The sequence below is a fragment of the Rhinoderma darwinii genome, chromosome 11 (assembly GCF_050947455.1).
Source record: "Rhinoderma darwinii isolate aRhiDar2 chromosome 11, aRhiDar2.hap1, whole genome shotgun sequence".
NCBI classification, from domain to species: Eukaryota; Metazoa; Chordata; class Amphibia; order Anura; family Rhinodermatidae; genus Rhinoderma; species Rhinoderma darwinii.
The window spans coordinates 3,151,548-3,172,671 of NC_134697.1; the positions used below are offsets into that span (position 1 = coordinate 3,151,548).

The 21,124-nt window shown below is 47.3% G+C and overlaps 1 protein-coding gene across 1 annotated transcript in view; it reads left to right on the top strand.

Annotated features, from left to right (window-relative positions):
• TDRD1 (tudor domain containing 1) overlaps positions 1–21,124 on the top strand; it is a 52,522-nt gene that overhangs the window by 12,097 nt on the left and 19,301 nt on the right. Inside the window, exons 2-12 of the mRNA XM_075842686.1 lie at positions 1,419–1,604; positions 2,099–2,242; positions 2,350–2,521; positions 2,844–2,951; positions 4,702–4,872; positions 12,641–12,748; positions 15,996–16,166; positions 16,243–16,599; positions 16,695–16,799; positions 18,048–18,218; positions 19,617–20,798. Coding sequence (XP_075698801.1) covers positions 1,419–1,604; positions 2,099–2,242; positions 2,350–2,521; positions 2,844–2,951; positions 4,702–4,872; positions 12,641–12,748; positions 15,996–16,166; positions 16,243–16,599; positions 16,695–16,799; positions 18,048–18,218; positions 19,617–20,798 — 2,875 coding nt within the window. The remainder of the gene's footprint in view (positions 1–1,418; positions 1,605–2,098; positions 2,243–2,349; positions 2,522–2,843; positions 2,952–4,701; positions 4,873–12,640; positions 12,749–15,995; positions 16,167–16,242; positions 16,600–16,694; positions 16,800–18,047; positions 18,219–19,616; positions 20,799–21,124) is intronic.

Below are 21,124 nucleotides of genomic sequence, written 5' to 3' on the forward strand. Positions count from 1 at the left end.
GGAACATCCGTGTCTGTGACCCCGAGTAATACCAACGAGAAAAGGGAATTTTACGAGAACTCACAGTAAACTCCGTTTCTCATCCAGTTCATTGGGGGACACGGCTCCCACTAAATTGAAAAGTTTCCATGTTCTCCTTCAGTTGTCATTGTTGTCTGGTTTCTTACCTGAGTTTCCGCATCTATGGCTTCTGCACAAACTGAATGGGCTCCCCGTCTGTGGGCAGCATATATATATATATCCTATAGGAGGGTTAATGCTTCTTATTAGTGTCAGGTCTGTGGGCAGCATATATATATATATATATATATATATCCTATAGGAGGGTTAATGCTTCTTATTAGTGTCAGGTCTGTGGGCAGCATATATATATATATATCCTATAGGAGGGTTAATGCTTCTTATTAGTGTCAGGTCTGTGGTTACAGCTTCTACTCGCAGTGTCTGTCCCCCAATGAATGGAATAAAAAAAGGATTTTACAGCGACTACTCAAAATAAATAGTCTTTAACCCCTTAATGACCAGGCCTGGATAGGTCTTAATGACCAGCTAAGTTTTTCAGTTTTTACCTCTATGCATTTCAGCAGCCATAACTTTTTTTTTTTTTTCATTGAGGTGGCCGTATGAGGCCTTGTTTTACTTGGGAGAAATTGTATTATTTTTTTTCATAGTTTGGCGGTAGAAAATAAATATTTTTACAGCGTGAATATAAGAAAAAGCGATTCTCTGCATCGTTTTTCTTGTTTGTTTTTTATCCCGTTCACACTGAATGACCCATTCGATTAATTCTTCAGGTTATTACGGTCGTTTAGATACTTAATATGTGTAGATTTTTTTATTTAGTGTAGGTGCAATAAAATATATTTTAATATAAATGCAAAATAATTATATTTTTTCTATTTTTATTTTTTTTCAATCCCATTAAATGGTGAACTTTATTTTTTACTTGTAATGTATTAGCATACTCCTGTATGCTAATACATTATACGGTGTCACTATGACATCATATAGTGTGCCCGAACAGCAGGCTTACTGAACAGATAGCCCTGGGGTCCTTTGTAGGTCCCCAGCGCTGACTGCAGAGGGATTCGCCAGTGTTTTATCACCTCACCAGGACGAGATCAAAGCGGGGAGTACCCTTTGATGTTGCCGCGGTCACAGACCACGGCGATCAAAGGGTTAAACAGCTGGGGTCCGAATGTAAGTTACAGCTCCTGCTTAGAGGATGAGCGCTCATCAGCCTCTTCTACAGCAACGCCAAAAGACGTCGCTGTAGACTAAGGACATGCACCGCCTGCCGTCAAAACGGAGGCGGTCGTTAAGGAGTTAATCTAGCCCGATTTTAATTTTGTATTTGTAATGATTTATTATTAGTTTCCCATGTAAAACAGTAAATAAAATTCTATTTCCCCTCTCAGGGTTATGCGGTGGAGTATTCCAGCCCGAGTAATTTCTTTGTGAAAGCATTTGATGCTGTAACCGTAGATAATCTCCTGAAAGTGACCAGCTCCTTGCAAAATCTCTATTCAAACCCCAGCAACATAAAGAAAGGTTACACGCCTGACACAGGTGAAGTCTGCGTGGCAAAGTATCATCAAGACCAGGTGAGCAGCTGACGAGAGGTCTGGTCTCCTGTCACTAATGCGCCTAATGGAGCTTCAGCTAAGGCCTCATTCACACTGCCATAGCCCGGCAGCGTTTATATCCACAAGTCCCGGCTTAACCGTGGGTCTAATAACCAGAACTAACCGCATCATGGAGTCCTGTAATGCTGCCAGTTCTGGGTTATTAAACCCGAGGTCGCGCTGGCACAGCTGTAATATAGACGCTAAAATGCGCTATGGCCTAATTGTGCAATTTCAAGTCGTGTCCAATAAGGTTTGATATTTCTTCAATAGTTGCAGGTGATTTTATGTCCCCGTGTAGCTCCCGCCCAGTGATTTTATCAGCAGCCCAATTGGGGACATTGCACTGCATATAAATGGGCAAAGTGTGCGGCCATATCAGTATATAGTCATTATCTTACCTGTATTCAATTTACAAGGTGGCTGTGATTTCTACAATTGTATTTGGATGTGCGCCGCTTTGTGTTTTCCAGCAATGGTACAGAGCACTGGTGTACAACCTGGAGTCCACCATGAGAACCGCGCAGGTTTTGTATCTGGATTATGGAAATCTAGAAACCGTCTCCCTGGACAGTGTGCAACCCATGCATAGAGACGTGGAGCTGCTGCCTCCTTGTGTGAGTCACGTGGTGTGTGGTCGGGGCTTGTGCTGTCAGGATTGGCTTTCTTCCTATTACATTGGTGTACAATAAAGATGATTTTTCTGTATCTCGATGTTCCTCAGGCTCTACATTGTTGTGTGGCGCACGTCACGGCCCCTCCGTACGGCTGGTCCACAGAATGCCTCGTAGAAGTCAAGAGTCGTCTTGTAGGGCAGAAGCTGTTGATCCGCATCATCGATGTTGTTCAAGGAGAACTTCCCCGATATACGGTCGATGTGTCTTTACTGGATTCAGGTGCGTGACGTGGGGTTTGCAGATTTATTTAGAGAGGGGGTTATTTATGCAATTATGGAGAGGTGTGTGTTTTTTTTTTTTTTGTTTTTTTTTTACACTGCATATAGACTTGTCAACAATTATCAACAAAAACCATGTATTACTGGCTTAGGAAACTTTTCTACAACTTTTCTCTCTATTAACGTGTCACATATTAGTAGCCTTATTTTCCAACCCGTGTTCGCTTTGTTGAGGTCTATGGGATATGTTACCCCGCAGATTCCATTTTATTAAAGCCTGAGGACGATCATCTTACATTTTCTTGTACCTTTTTGCTGTACAGGGGAGCACATCCATACAATAATGATTCAGAAGGGTTATTCCTTCCCACCACTGAACAAAAAGCATGGAAAAGGCGAGGATCCTGAGACCGGTGGGATGGATATACAAGGTCAGTTATGGACTATTGCATTTATTTATACAGGATCTACTGTTTGATTACGTTACATCATTTTCTTCAGTATCTTTAACCGATATGGCAAACGTTACAGCTCCCGCAGGAGTTCTCATCCAGCTATCCCGGGCTTGTCAGGTGCTACATCCCTGCCAATCATATAACAACGTAACTGGGCAGATTGGCCGAGGCTCGTACTCTTGGTGGAGAGGTGGCCGTGCATTGTCATTATCTATGGAAGTGAATGCGGCGGGGGGTACAGTTTAGGGGTCCGCGGCCACACACCCTTTTGACCACATTTTCATCCGATTGATTTGCCGTAAAGTCTTGAGATGGAAAACCGCTGATCATGTTTGCACGTGACTGTGACAGATGAAGACATTTTACAGGACATTATAAATTCAATCTGCTGCATGTATCCAGAGTAACATTTCAGGGAATCGTTTTATTTGCAATTATCTAATATTCTCTCACTTGCTAAATTCCTCCTTTTATAAGAAGTTGCAGCAGAGAAGCTCCGGGCTCTTTGTGTTCTCCCTTGGAGCTCAGCAGCAAGTTCTAGTTTGTCATTGAGATGCAGGAGACAGTCCTACAATAATCTGTAACCCGTTGTCAGGCGGCAGAGACGCCACAAGGAATGGGATTTCCCTGCAGCTTTCCTGCTATAATTGCAGATTTCTCCAAGTCCGAAAATACTCATGGATTGCAGATAAATCACCTAAATAAATTCTGTGCAGTATATTCCTGGCTGTGTGCAGGAACCGCCTGTAGGGGGAGCTAACGACATAACAATAAGGTTCTTGATGCACCAGACGTGTCTGTAGACGAAAAACATCTCTTCTAATCTTATACACCGAACCCGAAGTAAAAGAGAATGACGTTCAAACCATGAGATCCTTCCGAATGACACCACTCAATGAATGCCCTTGTTAAAAAGCCAAATAAATGAATCCTTATTGATCCTGCCCAAAAATGTTTTGCAATCTTCTTTTTTTTTTTTTTCTTTTTTTTTTAAACTAGTAAAAGCATTTTACATTTTTTTTTTTTTTTTTTTCAATTTGGTCATAATTAACGGCCAATTTATCCTTTAAAAAAAATGTGGTGGACTAATGAGGAGTCAGATTAAACACTGTGCGCTGACTACAGATGCCCCATAACACCATGCCACGCACAAAAGTCCCAATATTAGTGTATGCCAGCCACAGATACCCCCCATAATACTGCGCCAGCCACAGATGCCCCATAATACTGCGCCAGCCGCAGATGCCCCATAATACTGCGCCAGCCGCAGATGCCCCATAATACTGCGCCAGCCGCAGATACCCCCATAACACTGCGCCTGCCACAGATGCCCCCATAACACTGCGCCTGCCACAGATGCCCCCATAACACTGCGCCTGTCACAGATGCCCCCATAACACTGCGCCTGCCACAGATAGCCCCATAACACTGTGCAGATGTCCCATAATACTGCGCCAGCCACAGATGTCCCTATAACAGTGTGCCACCCCCCCCCCCCTCGTTACTTCTGCTGGTGGAGTCTGTGTTGGTGTCACACCTACGCCGTTTCTTAAGAATTGGTCGGTGATCAGTCCCTAATATGTAAGGTGAGTTATACATTTTCACTGTGTTTGTCATTTGTACCAGATTTCAGAAGCATCTGTTCATTATCATTATTATTTTTTTCTCTGTTCAGAAATCCTTGACCTATTTCCTTGTCATTTATACAACCATCCTATTTCCATAGAACCCAGATTGATGAAACAGACAGAAATGTCTGACACGATGCAGGGAGATAATGCTGCTCCAAAACCAGAAGTCTTGTCCTCGTCACTCCCGGTGGGAAGTCGCTTTGAAACGCTGATCACTGTCATCCACGACCCCGAGATGTTCTTCTGTCAACAGGTGCAAAATGCAAGTGAGTCTGTGTAATCGCCTTCCCTCCCCTGTGGGTTATATATCCTCCCCTGTGGGTTATATATCCTCCCCTGTGGGTTATATATCCTCCCCTGTGGGTTATACATCCTCCCCTGTGGGTTATACATCCTCCCCTGTGGGTTATATATCCTCCCCTGTGGGTTATATATCCTCCCCTGTGGGTTATATATCCTCCCCTGTGGGTTATATATCCTCCCCTGTGGGTTATATATCCTCCGCTGTGGGTTATATATCCTCCCCTGTGGGTTATATATCCTCCCCTGTGGGTTATATATCCTCCCCTGTGGGTTATATATCCTCCCCTGTGGGTCATATATCCTCCCCTGTGGGTTATACATCCTTCCCTGTGGGTTATATATCCTCCCCTGTGGGTTATACATCCTCCGCTGTGGGTTATACATCCTCCCCTGTGGGTTATACATCCTCCGCTGTGGGTTATACATCCTCCGCTGTGGGTTATATATCCTCCCCTGTGGGTTATATATCCTCCCCTGTGGGTTATATATCCTCCCCTGTGGGTTATATATCCTCCCCTGTGGGTTATATATCCTCCCCTGTGGGTTATATATCCTCCCCTGTGGGTTATATATCCTCCCCTGTGGGTTATATATCCTCCCCTGTGGGTTATATATCCTCCCCTGTGGGTTATATATCCTCCCCTGTGGGTTATATATCCTCCGCTGTGGGTTATATATCCTCCCCTGTGGGTTATATATCCTCCGCTGTGGGTTATATATCCTCCGCTGTGGGTTATACATCCTCCCCTGTGGGTTATATATCCTCCCCTGTGGGTTATATATCCTCCCCTGTGGGTTATATATCCTCCCCTGTGGGTTATATATCCTCCCCTGTGGGTTATATATCCTCCCCTGTGGGTTATATATCCTCCGCTGTGGGTTATATATCCTCCCCTGTGGGTTATATATCCTCCCCTGTGGGTTATATATCCTCCCCTGTGGGTTATATATCCTCCCCTGTGGGTTATACATCCTCCCCTGTGGGTTATATATCCTCCCCTGTGGGTTATACATCCTCCCCTGTGGGTTTTATATCCTCCCCTGTGGGTTATACATCCTCCCCTGTGGGTTATATATCCTCCCCTGTGGGTTATATATCCTCCCCTGTGGGTTATACATCCTCCCCTGTGGGTTATACATCCTCCCCTGTGGGTTATACATCCTCCGCTGTGGGTTATACATCCTCCGCTGTGGGTTATACATCCTCCGCTGTGGGTTATATATCCTCCCCTGTGGGTTATATATATCCTCCGCTGTGGGTTATATATCCTCCCCTGTGGGTTATATATCCTCCCCTGTGGGTTATACATCCTCCCCTGTGGGTTATACATCCTCCCCTGTGGGTTATACATCCTCCCCTGTGGGTTATACATCCTCCCCTGTGGGTTATACATCCTCCCCTGTGGGTTATACATCCTCCGCTGTGGGTTATACATCCTCCGCTGTGGGTTATACATCCTCCCCTGTGGGTTATATATCCTCCCCTGTGGGTTATACATCCTCCCCTGTGGGTTATACATCCTCCCCTGTGGGTTATACATCCTCCCCTGTGGGTTATACATCCTCCGCTGTGGGTTATACATCCTCCGCTGTGGGTTATACATCCTCCGCTGTGGGTTATACATCCTCCCCTGTGGGTTATATATATCCTCCGCTGTGGGTTATACATCCTCCGCTGTGGGTTATACATCCTCCGCTGTGGGTTATACATCCTCCCCTGTGGGTTATATACCCTCCCCTGTGGGTTATATATCCTCCGCTGTGGGTTATACATCCTCCCCGTGGGTTATACATCCTCCCCTGTGGGTTATATATCCTCCCCTGTGGGTTATATACCCTCCCCTGTGGGTTATATATCCTCCCCTGTGGGTTATATATCCTCCGCTGTGGGTTATACATCCTCCCCTGTGGGTTATATATCCTCCCCTGTGGGTTATACATCCTCCCCTGTGGGTTATATATCCTCCGCTGTGGGTTATACATCCTCCCCTGTGGGTTATACATCCTCCGCTGTGGGTTATACATCCTCCGCTGTGGGTTATATATCCTCCCCTGTGGGTTATATATCCTCCCCTGTGGGTTATATATCCTCCCCTGTGGGTTATATATCCTCCCCTGTGGGTTATATATCCTCCCCTGTGGGTTATATATCCTCCCCTGTGGGTTATATATCCTCCCCTGTGGGTTATATATCCTCCCCTGTGGGTTATATATCCTCCCCTGTGGGTTATATATCCTCCCCTGTGGGTTATATATCCTCCCCTGTGGGTTATATATCCTCCCCTGTGGGTTATATATCCTCCGCTGTGGGTTATATATCCTCCCCTGTGGGTTATATATCCTCCCCTGTGGGTTATATATCCTCCCCTGTGGGTTATACATCCTCCCCTGTGGGTTATATATCCTCCCCTGTGGGTTATACATCCTCCCCTGTGGGTTTTATATCCTCCCCTGTGGGTTATACATCCTCCCCTGTGGGTTATATATCCTCCCCTGTGGGTTATATATCCTCCCCTGTGGGTTATACATCCTCCGCTGTGGGTTATACATCCTCCGCTGTGGGTTATACATCCTCCGCTGTGGGTTATATATCCTCCCCTGTGGGTTATATATATCCTCCGCTGTGGGTTATACATCCTCCGCTGTGGGTTATACATCCTCCGCTGTGGGTTATACATCCTCCCCTGTGGGTTATATACCCTCCCCTGTGGGTTATATATCCTCCGCTGTGGGTTATACATCCTCCCCTGTGGGTTATACATCCTCCCCTGTGGGTTATATATCCTCCCCTGTGGGTTATATACCCTCCCCTGTGGGTTATATATCCTCCGCTGTGGGTTATATATCCTCCGCTGTGGGTTATACATCCTCCCCTGTGGGTTATACATCCTCCCCTGTGGGTTATATATCCTCCGCTGTGGGTTATATATCCTCCGCTGTGGGTTATATATCCTCCCCTGTGGGTTATATATCCTCCCCTGTGGGTTATATACCCTCCCCTGTGGGTTATACATCCTCCCCTGTGGGTTATATATCCTCCGCTGTGGGTTATACATCCTCCCCTGTGGGTTATATATCCTCCCCTGTGGGTTATACATCCTCCCCTGTGGGTTATACATCCTCCCCTGTGGGTTATACACCCTCCCCTGTGGGTTATATATCCTCCCCTGTGGGTTATACATCCTCCCCTGTGGGTTATACACCCTCCCCTGTGGGTTATATATCCTCCCCTGTGGGTCATATATCCTCCCCTGTGGGTTATACATCCTTCCCTGTGGGTTATACATCCTCCCCTGTGGGTTATACATCCTCCGCTGTGGGTTATATATCCTCCGCTGTGGGTTATATATCCTCCGCTGTGGGTTATACATCCTCCCCTGTGGGTTATATATCCTCCCCTGTGGGTTATATATCCTCCCCTGTGGGTTATATATCCTCCCCTGTGGGTTATATATCCTCCGCTGTGGGTTATATATCCTCCCCTGTGGGTTATATATCCTCCCCTGTGGGTTATATATCCTCCCCTGTGGGTTATACATCCTCCCCTGTGGGTTATATATCCTCCCCTGTGGGTTATACATCCTCCCCTGTGGGTTTTATATCCTCCCCTGTGGGTTATACATCCTCCCCTGTGGGTTATATATCCTCCCCTGTGGGTTATATATCCTCCCCTGTGGGTTATACATCCTCCCCTGTGGGTTATACATCCTCCGCTGTGGGTTATACATCCTCCGCTGTGGGTTATACATCCTCCGCTGTGGGTTATATATCCTCCCCTGTGGGTTATATATATCCTCCGCTGTGGGTTATACATCCTCCGCTGTGGGTTATACATCCTCCGCTGTGGGTTATACATCCTCCCCTGTGGGTTATATACCCTCCCCTGTGGGTTATATATCCTCCGCTGTGGGTTATACATCCTCCCCTGTGGGTTATACATCCTCCCCTGTGGGTTATATATCCTCCCCTGTGGGTTATATACCCTCCCCTGTGGGTTATATATCCTCCCCTGTGGGTTATATATCCTCCGCTGTGGGTTATACATCCTCCCCTGTGGGTTATACATCCTCCCCTGTGGGTTCTATATCCTCCGCTGTGGGTTATATATCCTCCCCTGTGGGTTATATATCCTCCCCTGTGGGTTATATACCCTCCCCTGTGGGTTATACATCCTCCCCTGTGGGTTATATATCCTCCGCTGTGGGTTATACATCCTCCCCTGTGGGTTATATATCCTCCCCTGTGGGTTATACATCCTCCCCTGTGGGTTATACATCCTCCCCTGTGGGTTATACACCCTCCCCTGTGGGTTATATATCCTCCCCTGTGGGTTATACATCCTCCCCTGTGGGTTATACACCCTCCCCTGTGGGTTATATATCCTCCCCTGTGGGTCATATATCCTCCCCTGTGGGTCATACATCCTTCCCTGTGGGTTATACATCCTCCCCTGTGGGTTATACATCCTCCGCTGTGGGTTATACATCCTCCCCTGTGGGTTATACATCCTCCGCTGTGGGTTATACATCCTCCGCTGTGGGTTATATATCCTCCCCTGTGGGTTATATATCCTCCCCTGTGGGTTATATATCCTCCCCTGTGGGTTATATATCCTCCCCTGTGGGTTATATATCCTCCCCTGTGGGTTATATATCCTCCCCTGTGGGTTATATATCCTCCCCTGTGGGTTATATATCCTCCCCTGTGGGTTATATATCCTCCGCTGTGGGTTATACATCCTCCCCTGTGGGTTATACATCCTCCCCTGTGGGTTATATATCCTCCGCTGTGGGTTATATATCCTCCCCTGTGGGTTATATATCCTCCCCTGTGGGTTATATACCCTCCCCTGTGGGTTATACATCCTCCCCTGTGGGTTATATATCCTCCGCTGTGGGTTATACATCCTCCCCTGTGGGTTATATATCCTCCCCTGTGGGTTATACATCCTCCCCTGTGGGTTATACATCCTCCCCTGTGGGTTATACACCCTCCCCTGTGGGTTATATATCCTCCCCTGTGGGTTATATATCCTCCCCTGTGGGTTATATATCCTCCCCTGTGGGTTATACATCCTCCCCTGTGGGTTATACACCCTCCCCTGTGGGTTATACATCCTCCCCTGTGGGTTACATATCCTCCCCTGTGGGTTATACATCCTCCGCTGTGGGTTATATATCCTCCCCTGTGGGTTATATATCCTCCGCTGTGGGTTATATATCCTCCGCTGTGGGTTATATATCCTCCCCTGTGGGTTACATATCCTCCGCTGTGGGTTACATATCCTCCGCTGTGGGTTACATATCCTCCGCTGTGGGTTATATATCCTCCCCTGTGGGTTATATATCCTCCCCTGTGGGTTATACATCCTCCGCTGTGGGTTATACATCCTCCCCTGTGGGTTATACATCCTCCGCTGTGGGTTATACATCCTCCGCTGTGGGTTATACATCCTCCCCTGTGGGTTATATATCCTCCGCTGTGGGTTATACATCCTCCCCTGTGGGTTATATATCCTCCCCTGTGGGTTATATATCCTCCCCTGTGGGTTATATATCCTCCCCTGTGGGTTATATATCCTCCCCTGTGGGTTATATATCCTCCCCTGTGGGTTACACATCCTCCGCTGTGGGTTACATATCCTCCCCTGTGGGTTACATATCCTCCCCTGTGGGTTACATATCCTCCCCTGTGGGTTATATATCCTCCCCTGTGGGTTATATATCCTCCCCTGTGGGTTATATATCCTCCCCTGTGGGTTATATATCCTCCCCTGTGGGTTATATATCCTCCCCTGTGGGTTATATACCCTCCCCTGTGGGTTATACATCCTCCCCTGTGGGTTATATATCCTCCCCTGTGGGTTATATATCCTCCCCTGTGGGTTATATATCCTCCCCTGTGGGTTATATATCCTCCCCTGTGGGTTACACATCCTCCGCTGTGGGTTACATATCCTCCCCTGTGGGTTATATATCCTCCCCTGTGGGTTATATATCCTCCCCTGTGGGTTATACATCCTCCCCTGTGGGTTATACATCCTCCCCTGTGGGTTATATATCCTCCCCTGTGGGTTATACATCCTCCCCTGTGGGTTATATATCCTCCCCTGTGGGTTATACATCCTCCCCTGTGGGTTATACATCCTCCCCTGTGGGTTATACATCCTCCCCTGTGGGTTATATACCCTCCCCTGTGGGTTATACATCCTCCCCTGTGGGTCATATATCCTCCCCTGTGGGTTATATATCCTCCCCTGTGGGTTATACATCCTCCCCTGTGGGTTATACATCCTCCCCTGTGGGTTATATATCCTCCCCTGTGGGTTATATATCCTCCGCTGTGGGTTATATATCCTCCGCTGTGGGTTATACATCCTCCCCTGTGGGTTATATATCCTCCCCTGTGGGTTATATATCCTCCCCTGTGGGTTATATATCCTCCCCTGTGGGTTATATATCCTCCGCTGTGGGTTATATATCCTCCCCTGTGGGTTATACATCCTCCCCTGTGGGTTATACATCCTCCCCTGTGGGTTATACATCCTCCCCTGTGGGTCATATATCCTCCGCTGTGGGTTATACATCCTCCCCTGTGGGTTATACATCCTCCCCTGTGGGTTATATATCCTCCCCTGTGGGTTATATATCCTCCCCTGTGGGTTATACATCCTCCCCTGTGGGTTATACATCCTCCCTTGTGGGTTATATATCCTCCCCTGTGGGTTACATTCCCTCCGCTGTGGGTTACATTCCCTCCGCTGTGGGTTATATATCCTCCGCTGTGGGTTACATTTCCTCCGCTGTGGGTTATATATCCTCCCCTGTGGGTTATACATCCTCCCCTGTGGGTTATACATCCTCCCCTGTGGGTTATATATCCTCCGCTGTGGGTTATACATCCTCCCCTGTGGGTTATACATCCTCCCCTGTGGGTTATATATCCTCCCCTGTGGGTTATACATCCTCCCCTGTGGGTTATATATCCTCCCCTGTGGGTTATACATCCTCCGCTGTGGGTTATACATCCTCCCCTGTGGGTTATATATCCTCCCCTGTGGGTTATATATCCTCCCCTGTGGGTTATACATCCTCCCCTGTGGGTTATACATCCTCCCTTGTGGGTTATATATCCTCCCCTGTGGGTTACATTCCCTCCGCTGTGGGTTACATTCCCTCCGCTGTGGGTTATATATCCTCCGCTGTGGGTTACATTTCCTCCGCTGTGGGTTACATTTCCTCCGCTGTGGGTTACATATCCTGCGCTGTGGGTTACATATCCTCCCCTGTGGGTTATATATCCTCCGCTGTGGGTTACATATCCTCCCCTGTGGGTTATACATCCTCCGCTGTGGGTTATACATCCTCCGCTGTGGGTTATACATCCTCCGCTGTGGGTTACATATCCTCCCCTGTGGGTTATATATCCTCCGCTGTGGGTTACATATCCTCCCCTGTGGGTTATACATCCTCCCCTGTGGGTTATACATCCTCCCCTGTGGGTTATATATCCTCCGCTGTGGGTTATATATCCTCCGCTGTGGGTTACATTCCCTCCGCTGTGGGTTACATTTCCTCCGCTGTGGGTTACATATCCTGCGCTGTGGCTTACATATCCTGCGCTGTGGCTTACATATCCTGCGCTGTGGGTTATATATATCCTCCGCTGTGGGTTATATCTGTATTAGTATTATGGCTGTATTTGGTAATCTGGTCTTTTGTGGCTTTTCAGAACAACTTTCGGAGGTTATGATAATGATGCATGAACGTTACAGCGCTTTACCCGCTTCTCCTGGGTTTTTACCGTCTCGTGGGGAGATTTGTGCTGCGCAGTTCACTGGTGAGTAGTAAAGTATTTGTAATGCGATTAGCTGGATATCAACCAAGATGAGTTCTCACCGAGGATTGTCCTACAGCGTTCCTGCACAGCCCGGCTGCGTGGTCAGATATACACGGACATCACTAGATCATGGTTTGCTTTTTAGAAATTGAATGTGTCTGATGTGGGGCGGTTCTTCTCCTCTACTAATGATCGGCATGATCACATCAGTGCTACTATGATGCCACCGCTGCCCCCTGACCAGGCGTTCCTGTACTTCTGAGAGGCAAATTTGTGGAGTTCTACAATGATTCATTCCCTGATGTAGGATCTGGAAAAATATAGTGGGAGCTGCAATGTCTCATTTATATGGGCATAGGCCCCCCGCTACTAGGAGGTGACCAGGTAGGAAGAAGTCTTGGCTCCGCCCAGGCAGGCTATGCCCCTCCCACAGGCCCTGGCTAATTCAGTTTTGGCCTAATGTCCATAGGAGGGAGACATGATCTGTTATCAGGTCTGCTGATATTTCTTTTATTTTTAGTTTCATTTATTTGATCTCCCAGCTGTACGTGAGTTTGTTGCCTAGTCAATCTCTTGCGCTGACGTTCCCTCGCCGCCAGTCACCTAACCTAAGTTTCTGATAACCCCATAAGCCAATAACCCCACTAAGGTTACGGAACAAATGACCCTGCACACATCAGAGGGTGAGCATAAAATCTCCTCATCTTGGCTGCTGAAGGGGAGTCTTCTTATAGAAGGCCGGGATTAGGACCAGGGTGATCGTTCTCCAGCGCAGGTTTCTTTCTGACGGGCGGTGTTTTGCTTCCTGCGTCGTTCCCTTAGCAAGTATTTGGTGCCACTTCACAGCGCTGCCGGTCAGGAGCAGTCCTGTACTTCAGCTGCTGCTCCCGGAGTCCTTGGTTTCCATCCTCTTCTGCCTAGTGGTAAACAACCTCAGGGGTCTGCTAGGCCAGCCTTACGGCTGATCATCTCTGTTTTCTAAGCGGTCACGTATTTATATATATTTTTGTAGGTGCAGCTCTCCCCCTTGGGTCACTCTTCTCATTCACTATGACACTCTTGGTGTCTATTTACCCACTCCCTTGTAACATGTCCTATTCTCAGGAGGATCCCGTCAGGCAGGTGGCCCTGGTTACCCACTAATAACTGGCAGGTGCAATAAAAAGTTTTTATGCTGCCAGTCTATTCCATTCTGCTCACAGTGTCTGTAACCCAGGAACCCACAAGATGCCTTGACCCCCCCATAATGTAGCATCCTCTGAATGGGCCAGGTACGTTGCTCAGGCCTCAGGTGACATTCACACACTGTGCTTACCTTCCTGATTGTGGAACAATAATTTGCACCCGCCTGGGTGGGGAAGGCTTACTCGGTTTAGTGTAAGCCGCTGCACCGTGGTATTATGGAAGGTGCGCCGCAACATGAAACGGCTGACCCAGTGTCTCCGGTAATTCAAGCTTCAAAGTTTCTTTTTGAGGTCTTCCTTGAGTCACCCGGCTTCAATGCCCGTGCATCAGCTAATTTGATTGCCATCCAGAAGCCTATGTGGCTGAAATCCTGGGTGGCCGATCATTATTCCAAAAAAGCCCTCGTTGGCCTTCCCTTTGTTGGTGGCAGAGTTTTTTGGGAAACATCTGGCAAGATGATTTCTAAGGCTACGGGCGTTAAGAACGCTCTTCTGCCTCCGTATCGCCGTCCGCAGCCTTCGTTCTCAGAGGTTTCGGTCCTTACCTAAATAAGTCCGACCTTAGGTCGTTCTCTCCTTGCAAGGGTCAATCTCCCAGAGGACAAGATCAAGACCCTTCAGGCAGAAGTCGCCCTCCTTTGCAGAAACACTCCCTCTTCTATTCGCTTCTGCTTGTGGGTGCTGGGAAGGATGATCTCGACCTTCGAGGCAGTTCCATATGTGCAATTCCACTCCATTCCCTCCCAGGGAGCAATTCTTTTGCGATGGAACAAGTCTCAGAATTCTCTGAACAAGTTGATCCTCCTGCCCTCTCATTTGTTGGGAGTTGTGTTTGTGGGACACCTCGTCGGCCATCACACTGGGACGTCTTCCTTCCCATTCAGTGACTTGTCCTCCCAACAGATGCCGGTATGTCCGAGTGGGAAGTGTTTGGCCTTCACGTGGTCCAGGGCACTTGGTCGGCGCAGGAGTCTTTTTAAAGATCGACTTTCTGGAACTGATGGCAATCTTCCTAGCCCTCTCATATTGGACTCTCCTCCTCCAGGGTTTCCCGGTGAGGATCAAAACTTTCAACACCACTGTGGTTGCCTATCTGAGCCACCAGGGCAGCACCAGGAGTCGAGCATCTATGTGGGAGTACTCTGGAATGGGCAACTGGGCTGCAGACTTCAAAAATTGGTAAAGACTGAATCCAGGAGAGTGGCCTCTTCACCCGGACCCTATCCCGTCACCCGGACCCTATCCCGTCACCCGGTCGTATCCTGTCACCCTTGCAAGAAGTGGCGCACCCCAGACGTGACGTCTCAACCATAAGGTTCCAAACGAGGTGTCCAGGATCCCAGGAGTATCGCACTCGACAGCCTGGTAACTCCGCAGGACGAGCTCTCCCTCCTATATCGCTTCCATTCCTGGTGTTGTGTCCCTCAATGAATAATACGAGGATAAGAAAATGTTTTCAGTGTGTACAGAAATCCAATTTTGCGCTTATATTGCCACCGAAGAAAATCCACACGACAAAGGAGAACCGTTCGTAATGGTTTTTATTTTTTTTTAAGAAAATGCACTTTAATCCTTAAATATTCCTGAAATTGAGAGATTGTGGTTTCCATTAAAAGAGAAATTCCAACCAGAACAAAAGTCTCTCTTGTGTCCTATGAGAGCGCTCCGTGTGCATAGCAACTCTGAATCCGGCTCTGGTGACGCTAGATCTACTCGGGTCAATACGGGGATGATCAGACGGCACCAGATCTTCCTGTATGATGAAACTGTATACAGGGGAGGAGGGGGCTCCTAATTAGACCTTCTCCTGTCACACCGTTATAATATCGCAGATCAGCATCCGCGGCTCCAAATACGAAATGATTCCTCTAAATTCTCTGATTTCCTCACAGAATCGTATTGTACAGTTATTTGGCCTGCAGTGAAATTATCAGATATGGGGGATTAAATGTTGTGCCCACGTGAGTGACTGCATCCTGTATGCAAAACTGTGCAATGAATATGTGACCTTTAAATGTATTAATCTAGTAAATAATAATCATTTAATGTCTTCATTTCTGCAGAGGACGATAACTGGTACCGAGCCAGCGTGGTGAGACAAGTGGCAGACGAATCTGTGCTCGTCGGATACTTAGACTTTGGAAATACGGAGACTTTGCCCATTTCACGAGTCCGTCGTATTGAGCCCGAGCTCTTATCCTTACCTTTCCAGGCTGCTCAGTGTTGTCTGGCGGGTAAGTCGCCCTGACCGAAGCCTCTCATATTTTAACAATAGGGGTAGAATAAAACCTTCTGATGTTTCCTCTGCAGGTGTGAAACCTCCGTCAGGCAAATGGACGTCAGAAGCTACCGATGCATTTAAGGTTCTTGTAATGAATAAGATCTTGACCGCTTCTGTTGTGACCGATTGTAACCGAGTCCTGACTTTAGAGCTGACGGATGAATCGGTCACACCAAAAATATCCATTTCACAAAATCTCATTGAGGCCGGCCTGGCAGTTCCCTACACATCGGACTGTGAGACTCCAGCAGAAGAAGGCCGTCCGCCTGAGGACCGCGCCGCGCAGCTGAGGTGGACGGAGCTTCCTCCTGGACAAGTGTCAGAAGTCTTAGTGTGCATGCTGCAAAACCCCGGGGAATTCTTCTGCCACCTTTACAACCAGACGGGTATCAGCCGGTTTACTTGTGTTCTCCTCCCTATATTCATTTATTTTACTTGCTGGAACTGTTGAATAATTTTAATGTTTTTCCATCCGATTTAGAACTTCTCAATAAGCTGAACATATCCCTTGGACAGTATTGTACGCAGCATAAATCAGAGGAATATTATCCAGCGAAAGAAGAGATCTGTGGAGCGTATTATGCAGGTGAGTGGAAATAGTCTTTATTTTAACCCCTTCCCAACATCCGCCATAACTATATGGCTCATGGTCTGCGCCCGCACCATAGAACGAGCGTGTCGGCTGTGTGTTACATCCGACACTTCAGGGTAACGAGCGTGATCCCGCTCGTTTAACATGTTAAATATTGCGGTCAATAGCGACCGGTGCATTTAAAATGACTAAAAACACGTGACCCTATCGGGGGGTGCAGTTGGTTGGCATGGCAGCCTGGGGGCCTGATGAAGGTCCACAGGTCTGCCATCTATGTACTCCTATGAAGCCCTGTCAGTATCCCGATATACTGCAATATATTAGTATTGCCGTATATCATGCAAGCGATCCAACGATCGTGGGTTGAAGTCCTCTAGGGCCATTACATGTGACTGCACCATATAGCGCCCATTACGTGTGACTGCACCTTATAGCGCCAATTAGGTGTGACTGCACAATATAGCGCCCATTACGTGTGACTGCACCATATAGCGGCCATTACGTGTGACTGCACCATATAGCGCCCATTACGTGTGACTGCACCATATAGCGCCCATTACGTGTGACTGGACCATATAGCGCCCATTACGTGTGACTGGACCATATAGCGCCCATTACGTGTGACTGGACCATATAGCGCCCATTACGTGTGACTGGACCATATAGCGCCCATTACGTGTGACTGGACCATATAGCGCCCATTACGTGTGACTGGACCATATAGCGCCCATTACGTGTGACTGGACCATATAGCGCCCATTACGTGTGACTGGACCATATAGCGCCCATTACGTGTGACTGGACCATATAGCGCCCATTACGTGTGACTGCACCATATAGCGCCCATTACGTGTGACTGCACCTTATAGCGCCCATTACGTGTGACTGCACCTTATAGCGCCAATTAGGTGTGACTGCACCTTATAGCGCCAATTAGGTGTGACTGCACAATATAGCGCCCATTACGTGTGACTGCACCATATAGCGCCCATTACGTGTGACTGGACCATATAGCGCCCATTACGTGTGACTGCACCATATAGCGCCCATTACGTGTGACTGCACCATATAGCGCCCATTACGTGTGACTGCACCATATAGCGCCCATTACGTGTGACTGCACCATATAGCGCCCATCACCGCGCCTCCGAGATTCCCATAATTCTGCACAACAAACCAGGGTTCACATGTCTAACACGTTGTTTCTCATGCTGCTGAGTTGATGCCTCCGCTCTTTTCTAGGTGACGGGAGTTGGTACCGAGTCCAGGTTAAGGATTTTACTCCCGACAGTGTTGTGAAGATCCTGTTTTTGGATTATGGAAACGTAGAAGACGTGTCCGTGGACAAACTGTGCAAGATTCCCTCCAGCTTCCTAGAGCTTCCATTTCAAGCCATTTGCTGCAGCTTGTCTGGTGAGTTACTCCTGTACATGAAGCCAGAAGGATTTCTTTACATAGATGTGATGCCGAGAGAACGTACACACATACGCTGATCTAGTCTATAGAAGATCTGGGACAAGGTGTCTCCCCAAGATCGGCCTCCTATATTATATACACAAAGTAATGCAGGAAAAAGCTTGTAATTAGTGCTTCGTGTTCCTCCGAGTCCATTCTCCCGCCAGATCTGACATCAGCATAGAGAGGCGCCAATGCAACCATGCGACGCCCGAAAAGTTCCAAGCATGGGTCCTAATAACCCCTTAAGTACTAAGCCTTTTTTTATTTTCATCTTCTATTGGTAACATTTTGGGCACATAAGAATTTTTGATCACTTTTTATGACATTTTTGGCGTGAGGTGCCCGGAAAAACAGCAATTCTGGCGTCTCGTTTTGGTTTCTTTCTCGACGTGCGGAATAAATAAAGTTATATTTTAATAGTTTGCACTTTCATAGCGAGCAATACCCATTTTATATTTTTTTATTGTTTATATTATTTTACTGCAAAAATATAAAAATCGTTGTTTTTTTTTAACTTTTTTTTTTTTTTTTTTTTTATTGCATTCTTCATTTAAATTATTTCCTTTTTTGTGCCCCAATTTGGGACTTGAACATGCGATCGAACTGCATTGCGGTGCATTGTGCTTTTTGTCGGCTACTTTTAAGGCCCAGGCTGCCGTCCTCTCTGTCTAACCGCTTAGATGCTGTGGCTGCAATTGACCATGGTATCTAAGCTGTTAAACGGCTGAGCTGGAAGTTCTCTCTGATCCTGGAAGGTAGAGCAAGGGGTCGGTTGTAATCTACAGCTGACACCAGCAGCGTATCGTATCGGGCGCAGCCTGTGAATCCACTCCATACTGTTGCCCTGCTACGTCATTATGGGTTCAGTGGTGTTTTAGATTAGGAGCCATGCACAATACTCTCCGGGTGTCATACAGTATCCGCGGTAAATGTACTACCCCGTGTACACTGGCGTCTCTTAACATCCGATGTAAGAATCGACGGGAGAATTGAATTAGAGAGATATTTTGATTGTGGTTTGCCTTTCAGGAGCTGTGCTTGCTGTCTGTGATTTGAAACAACCTTTTAGTTGGCTCCCTAAGAGAATCCTAATGCTAGTATCATTAATATTACATTCTGGTGCTGAATTTGGAAATCACCAACCTAACCGGAGCCGGAGCTCGTTCTGCTGGCATTTTTGTCTCTGAAGGCACGCTGACCATTTTGGGTGTTGATAACCCCGGATTTCTTTAACCTGTAGGTGTCAGTGGTCTTTATAATGTAAGGCTCGTTATAGATGTCAGACTCCTTCCTAAAGGTCGCCAGAATACAATTTTTAATTGCTATACATTTTCAACCATTTTCTATTTGCAGGGATTAAGCCAGCTGGAGAAAAGTGGAGCGCGGACTCTGCCAAAACATTCCAGAAATCTGTGGTAGGATTAAAGCTGCTGGCTAAAGCCGCCGGCCGCACAAAGAACGGCTATTCCATCGAACTGGTGGCCGCTGACAGCGGCGCAGTGATTGCTGATGAACTTCTTGCTACAAAAGATGCCGTCCGAGATGAGAAGTTGGTAAAGGAGGAGATCCTCATAAATAACACCAGGGCCCTCAGGCCTCCAAATTATCCTTCATTATCCAGTAAAATGCTTCCTGTCTGGAATTCTGATAAAGGAGAACTGATGCACAAGGAGTTAAGTCCTAGGGACTGCGGCAGCGCTCCTTCCATACAGTTGCGCCCCTTGGAATCAATTCCATCAATTCTAAGAGATGCCCACGCTGCCATCCCTAAGTTGCTGGCTAAAAATCTTTCTTCCCCTACTGCGGTTCCTAGGGACTTAATTGCTGACCCACCGGGGGGTAGAGAGGCGCACTCCAGTAACGTAATCCAATTTGCTCTGAATGATGTGCGCTATCCTAAATCCATTCCTTCCACTGCCATGGACCCCACCGCATCCACACACAGAGCACCTCTATTTAAGACTTCATCAACATTGAGTCCTACAGAATCCCACGGACCTAAATCCAGCTCACCGTTTCTAAAAGACGCCCGAAACCCGAACTTGCTGGCTCCTAGAGGGGGGCATTCTCCTAGATCAATGGAGTTCAGCTCCTCCCGTGCTCCAGCACCCGTCAGCAGGGACCTTCATCCAAGAAACTTATTGCCATCGTTTCCGAAGGAAATGCTGCAAGCGAAATCCATCCCAACCTCTTCTAGGGAGTCCCACTTTACCAATTCTACTAAATTGACACCGAGCAATCCTCATGTGAATATAGAAGAATCTCGCTCCTGTGTCTCCCCTCCTGGTCACCTCCAGTCTACTCCTCCAGTGGATTCTTGTAAACAAAATTCCCATCATTCTACTTTATCAAATTCCAAACATTTCCAGTTCAGTAACTTCTCCCCGACAGCGCTCAGCAAATCAACGTCATCAGCCGAAAGAGGCCCGCATCCAGATCTATCCCCCCTATCCAATAAATCCTTGCATGGGGAAATGCAGAACGTTGATGATAAATCTGCAAGTTGTCATTCTGCCGCCAGCCAGGATCTGTCAGGTAAACCAATAATATTCATGCCAGTAACTCATATGGGGCCATAAAAACGGCAAACTGAAATTTTAAATGCCACTTGCCATGAGACAGCCGCCTATAAGATGGGAAATTAGGATAGTGATGACTGCGTTATGGTCACATCTGCTAAGAGGCATTGGAGGCATCATCCGGGTTACAGCAGCAACGTAGTTTGTCGTGGGTTAAAAGTTGCAGTTGCATCATTTTAGGTGAGCAAGAAGATGATGCACCAGTTGCAATTTTTTCATTAGTCGCATTAGGGGATACAGACTGTGGGTATATGCTGTTCATGACACGAGCGTTGCGCACCT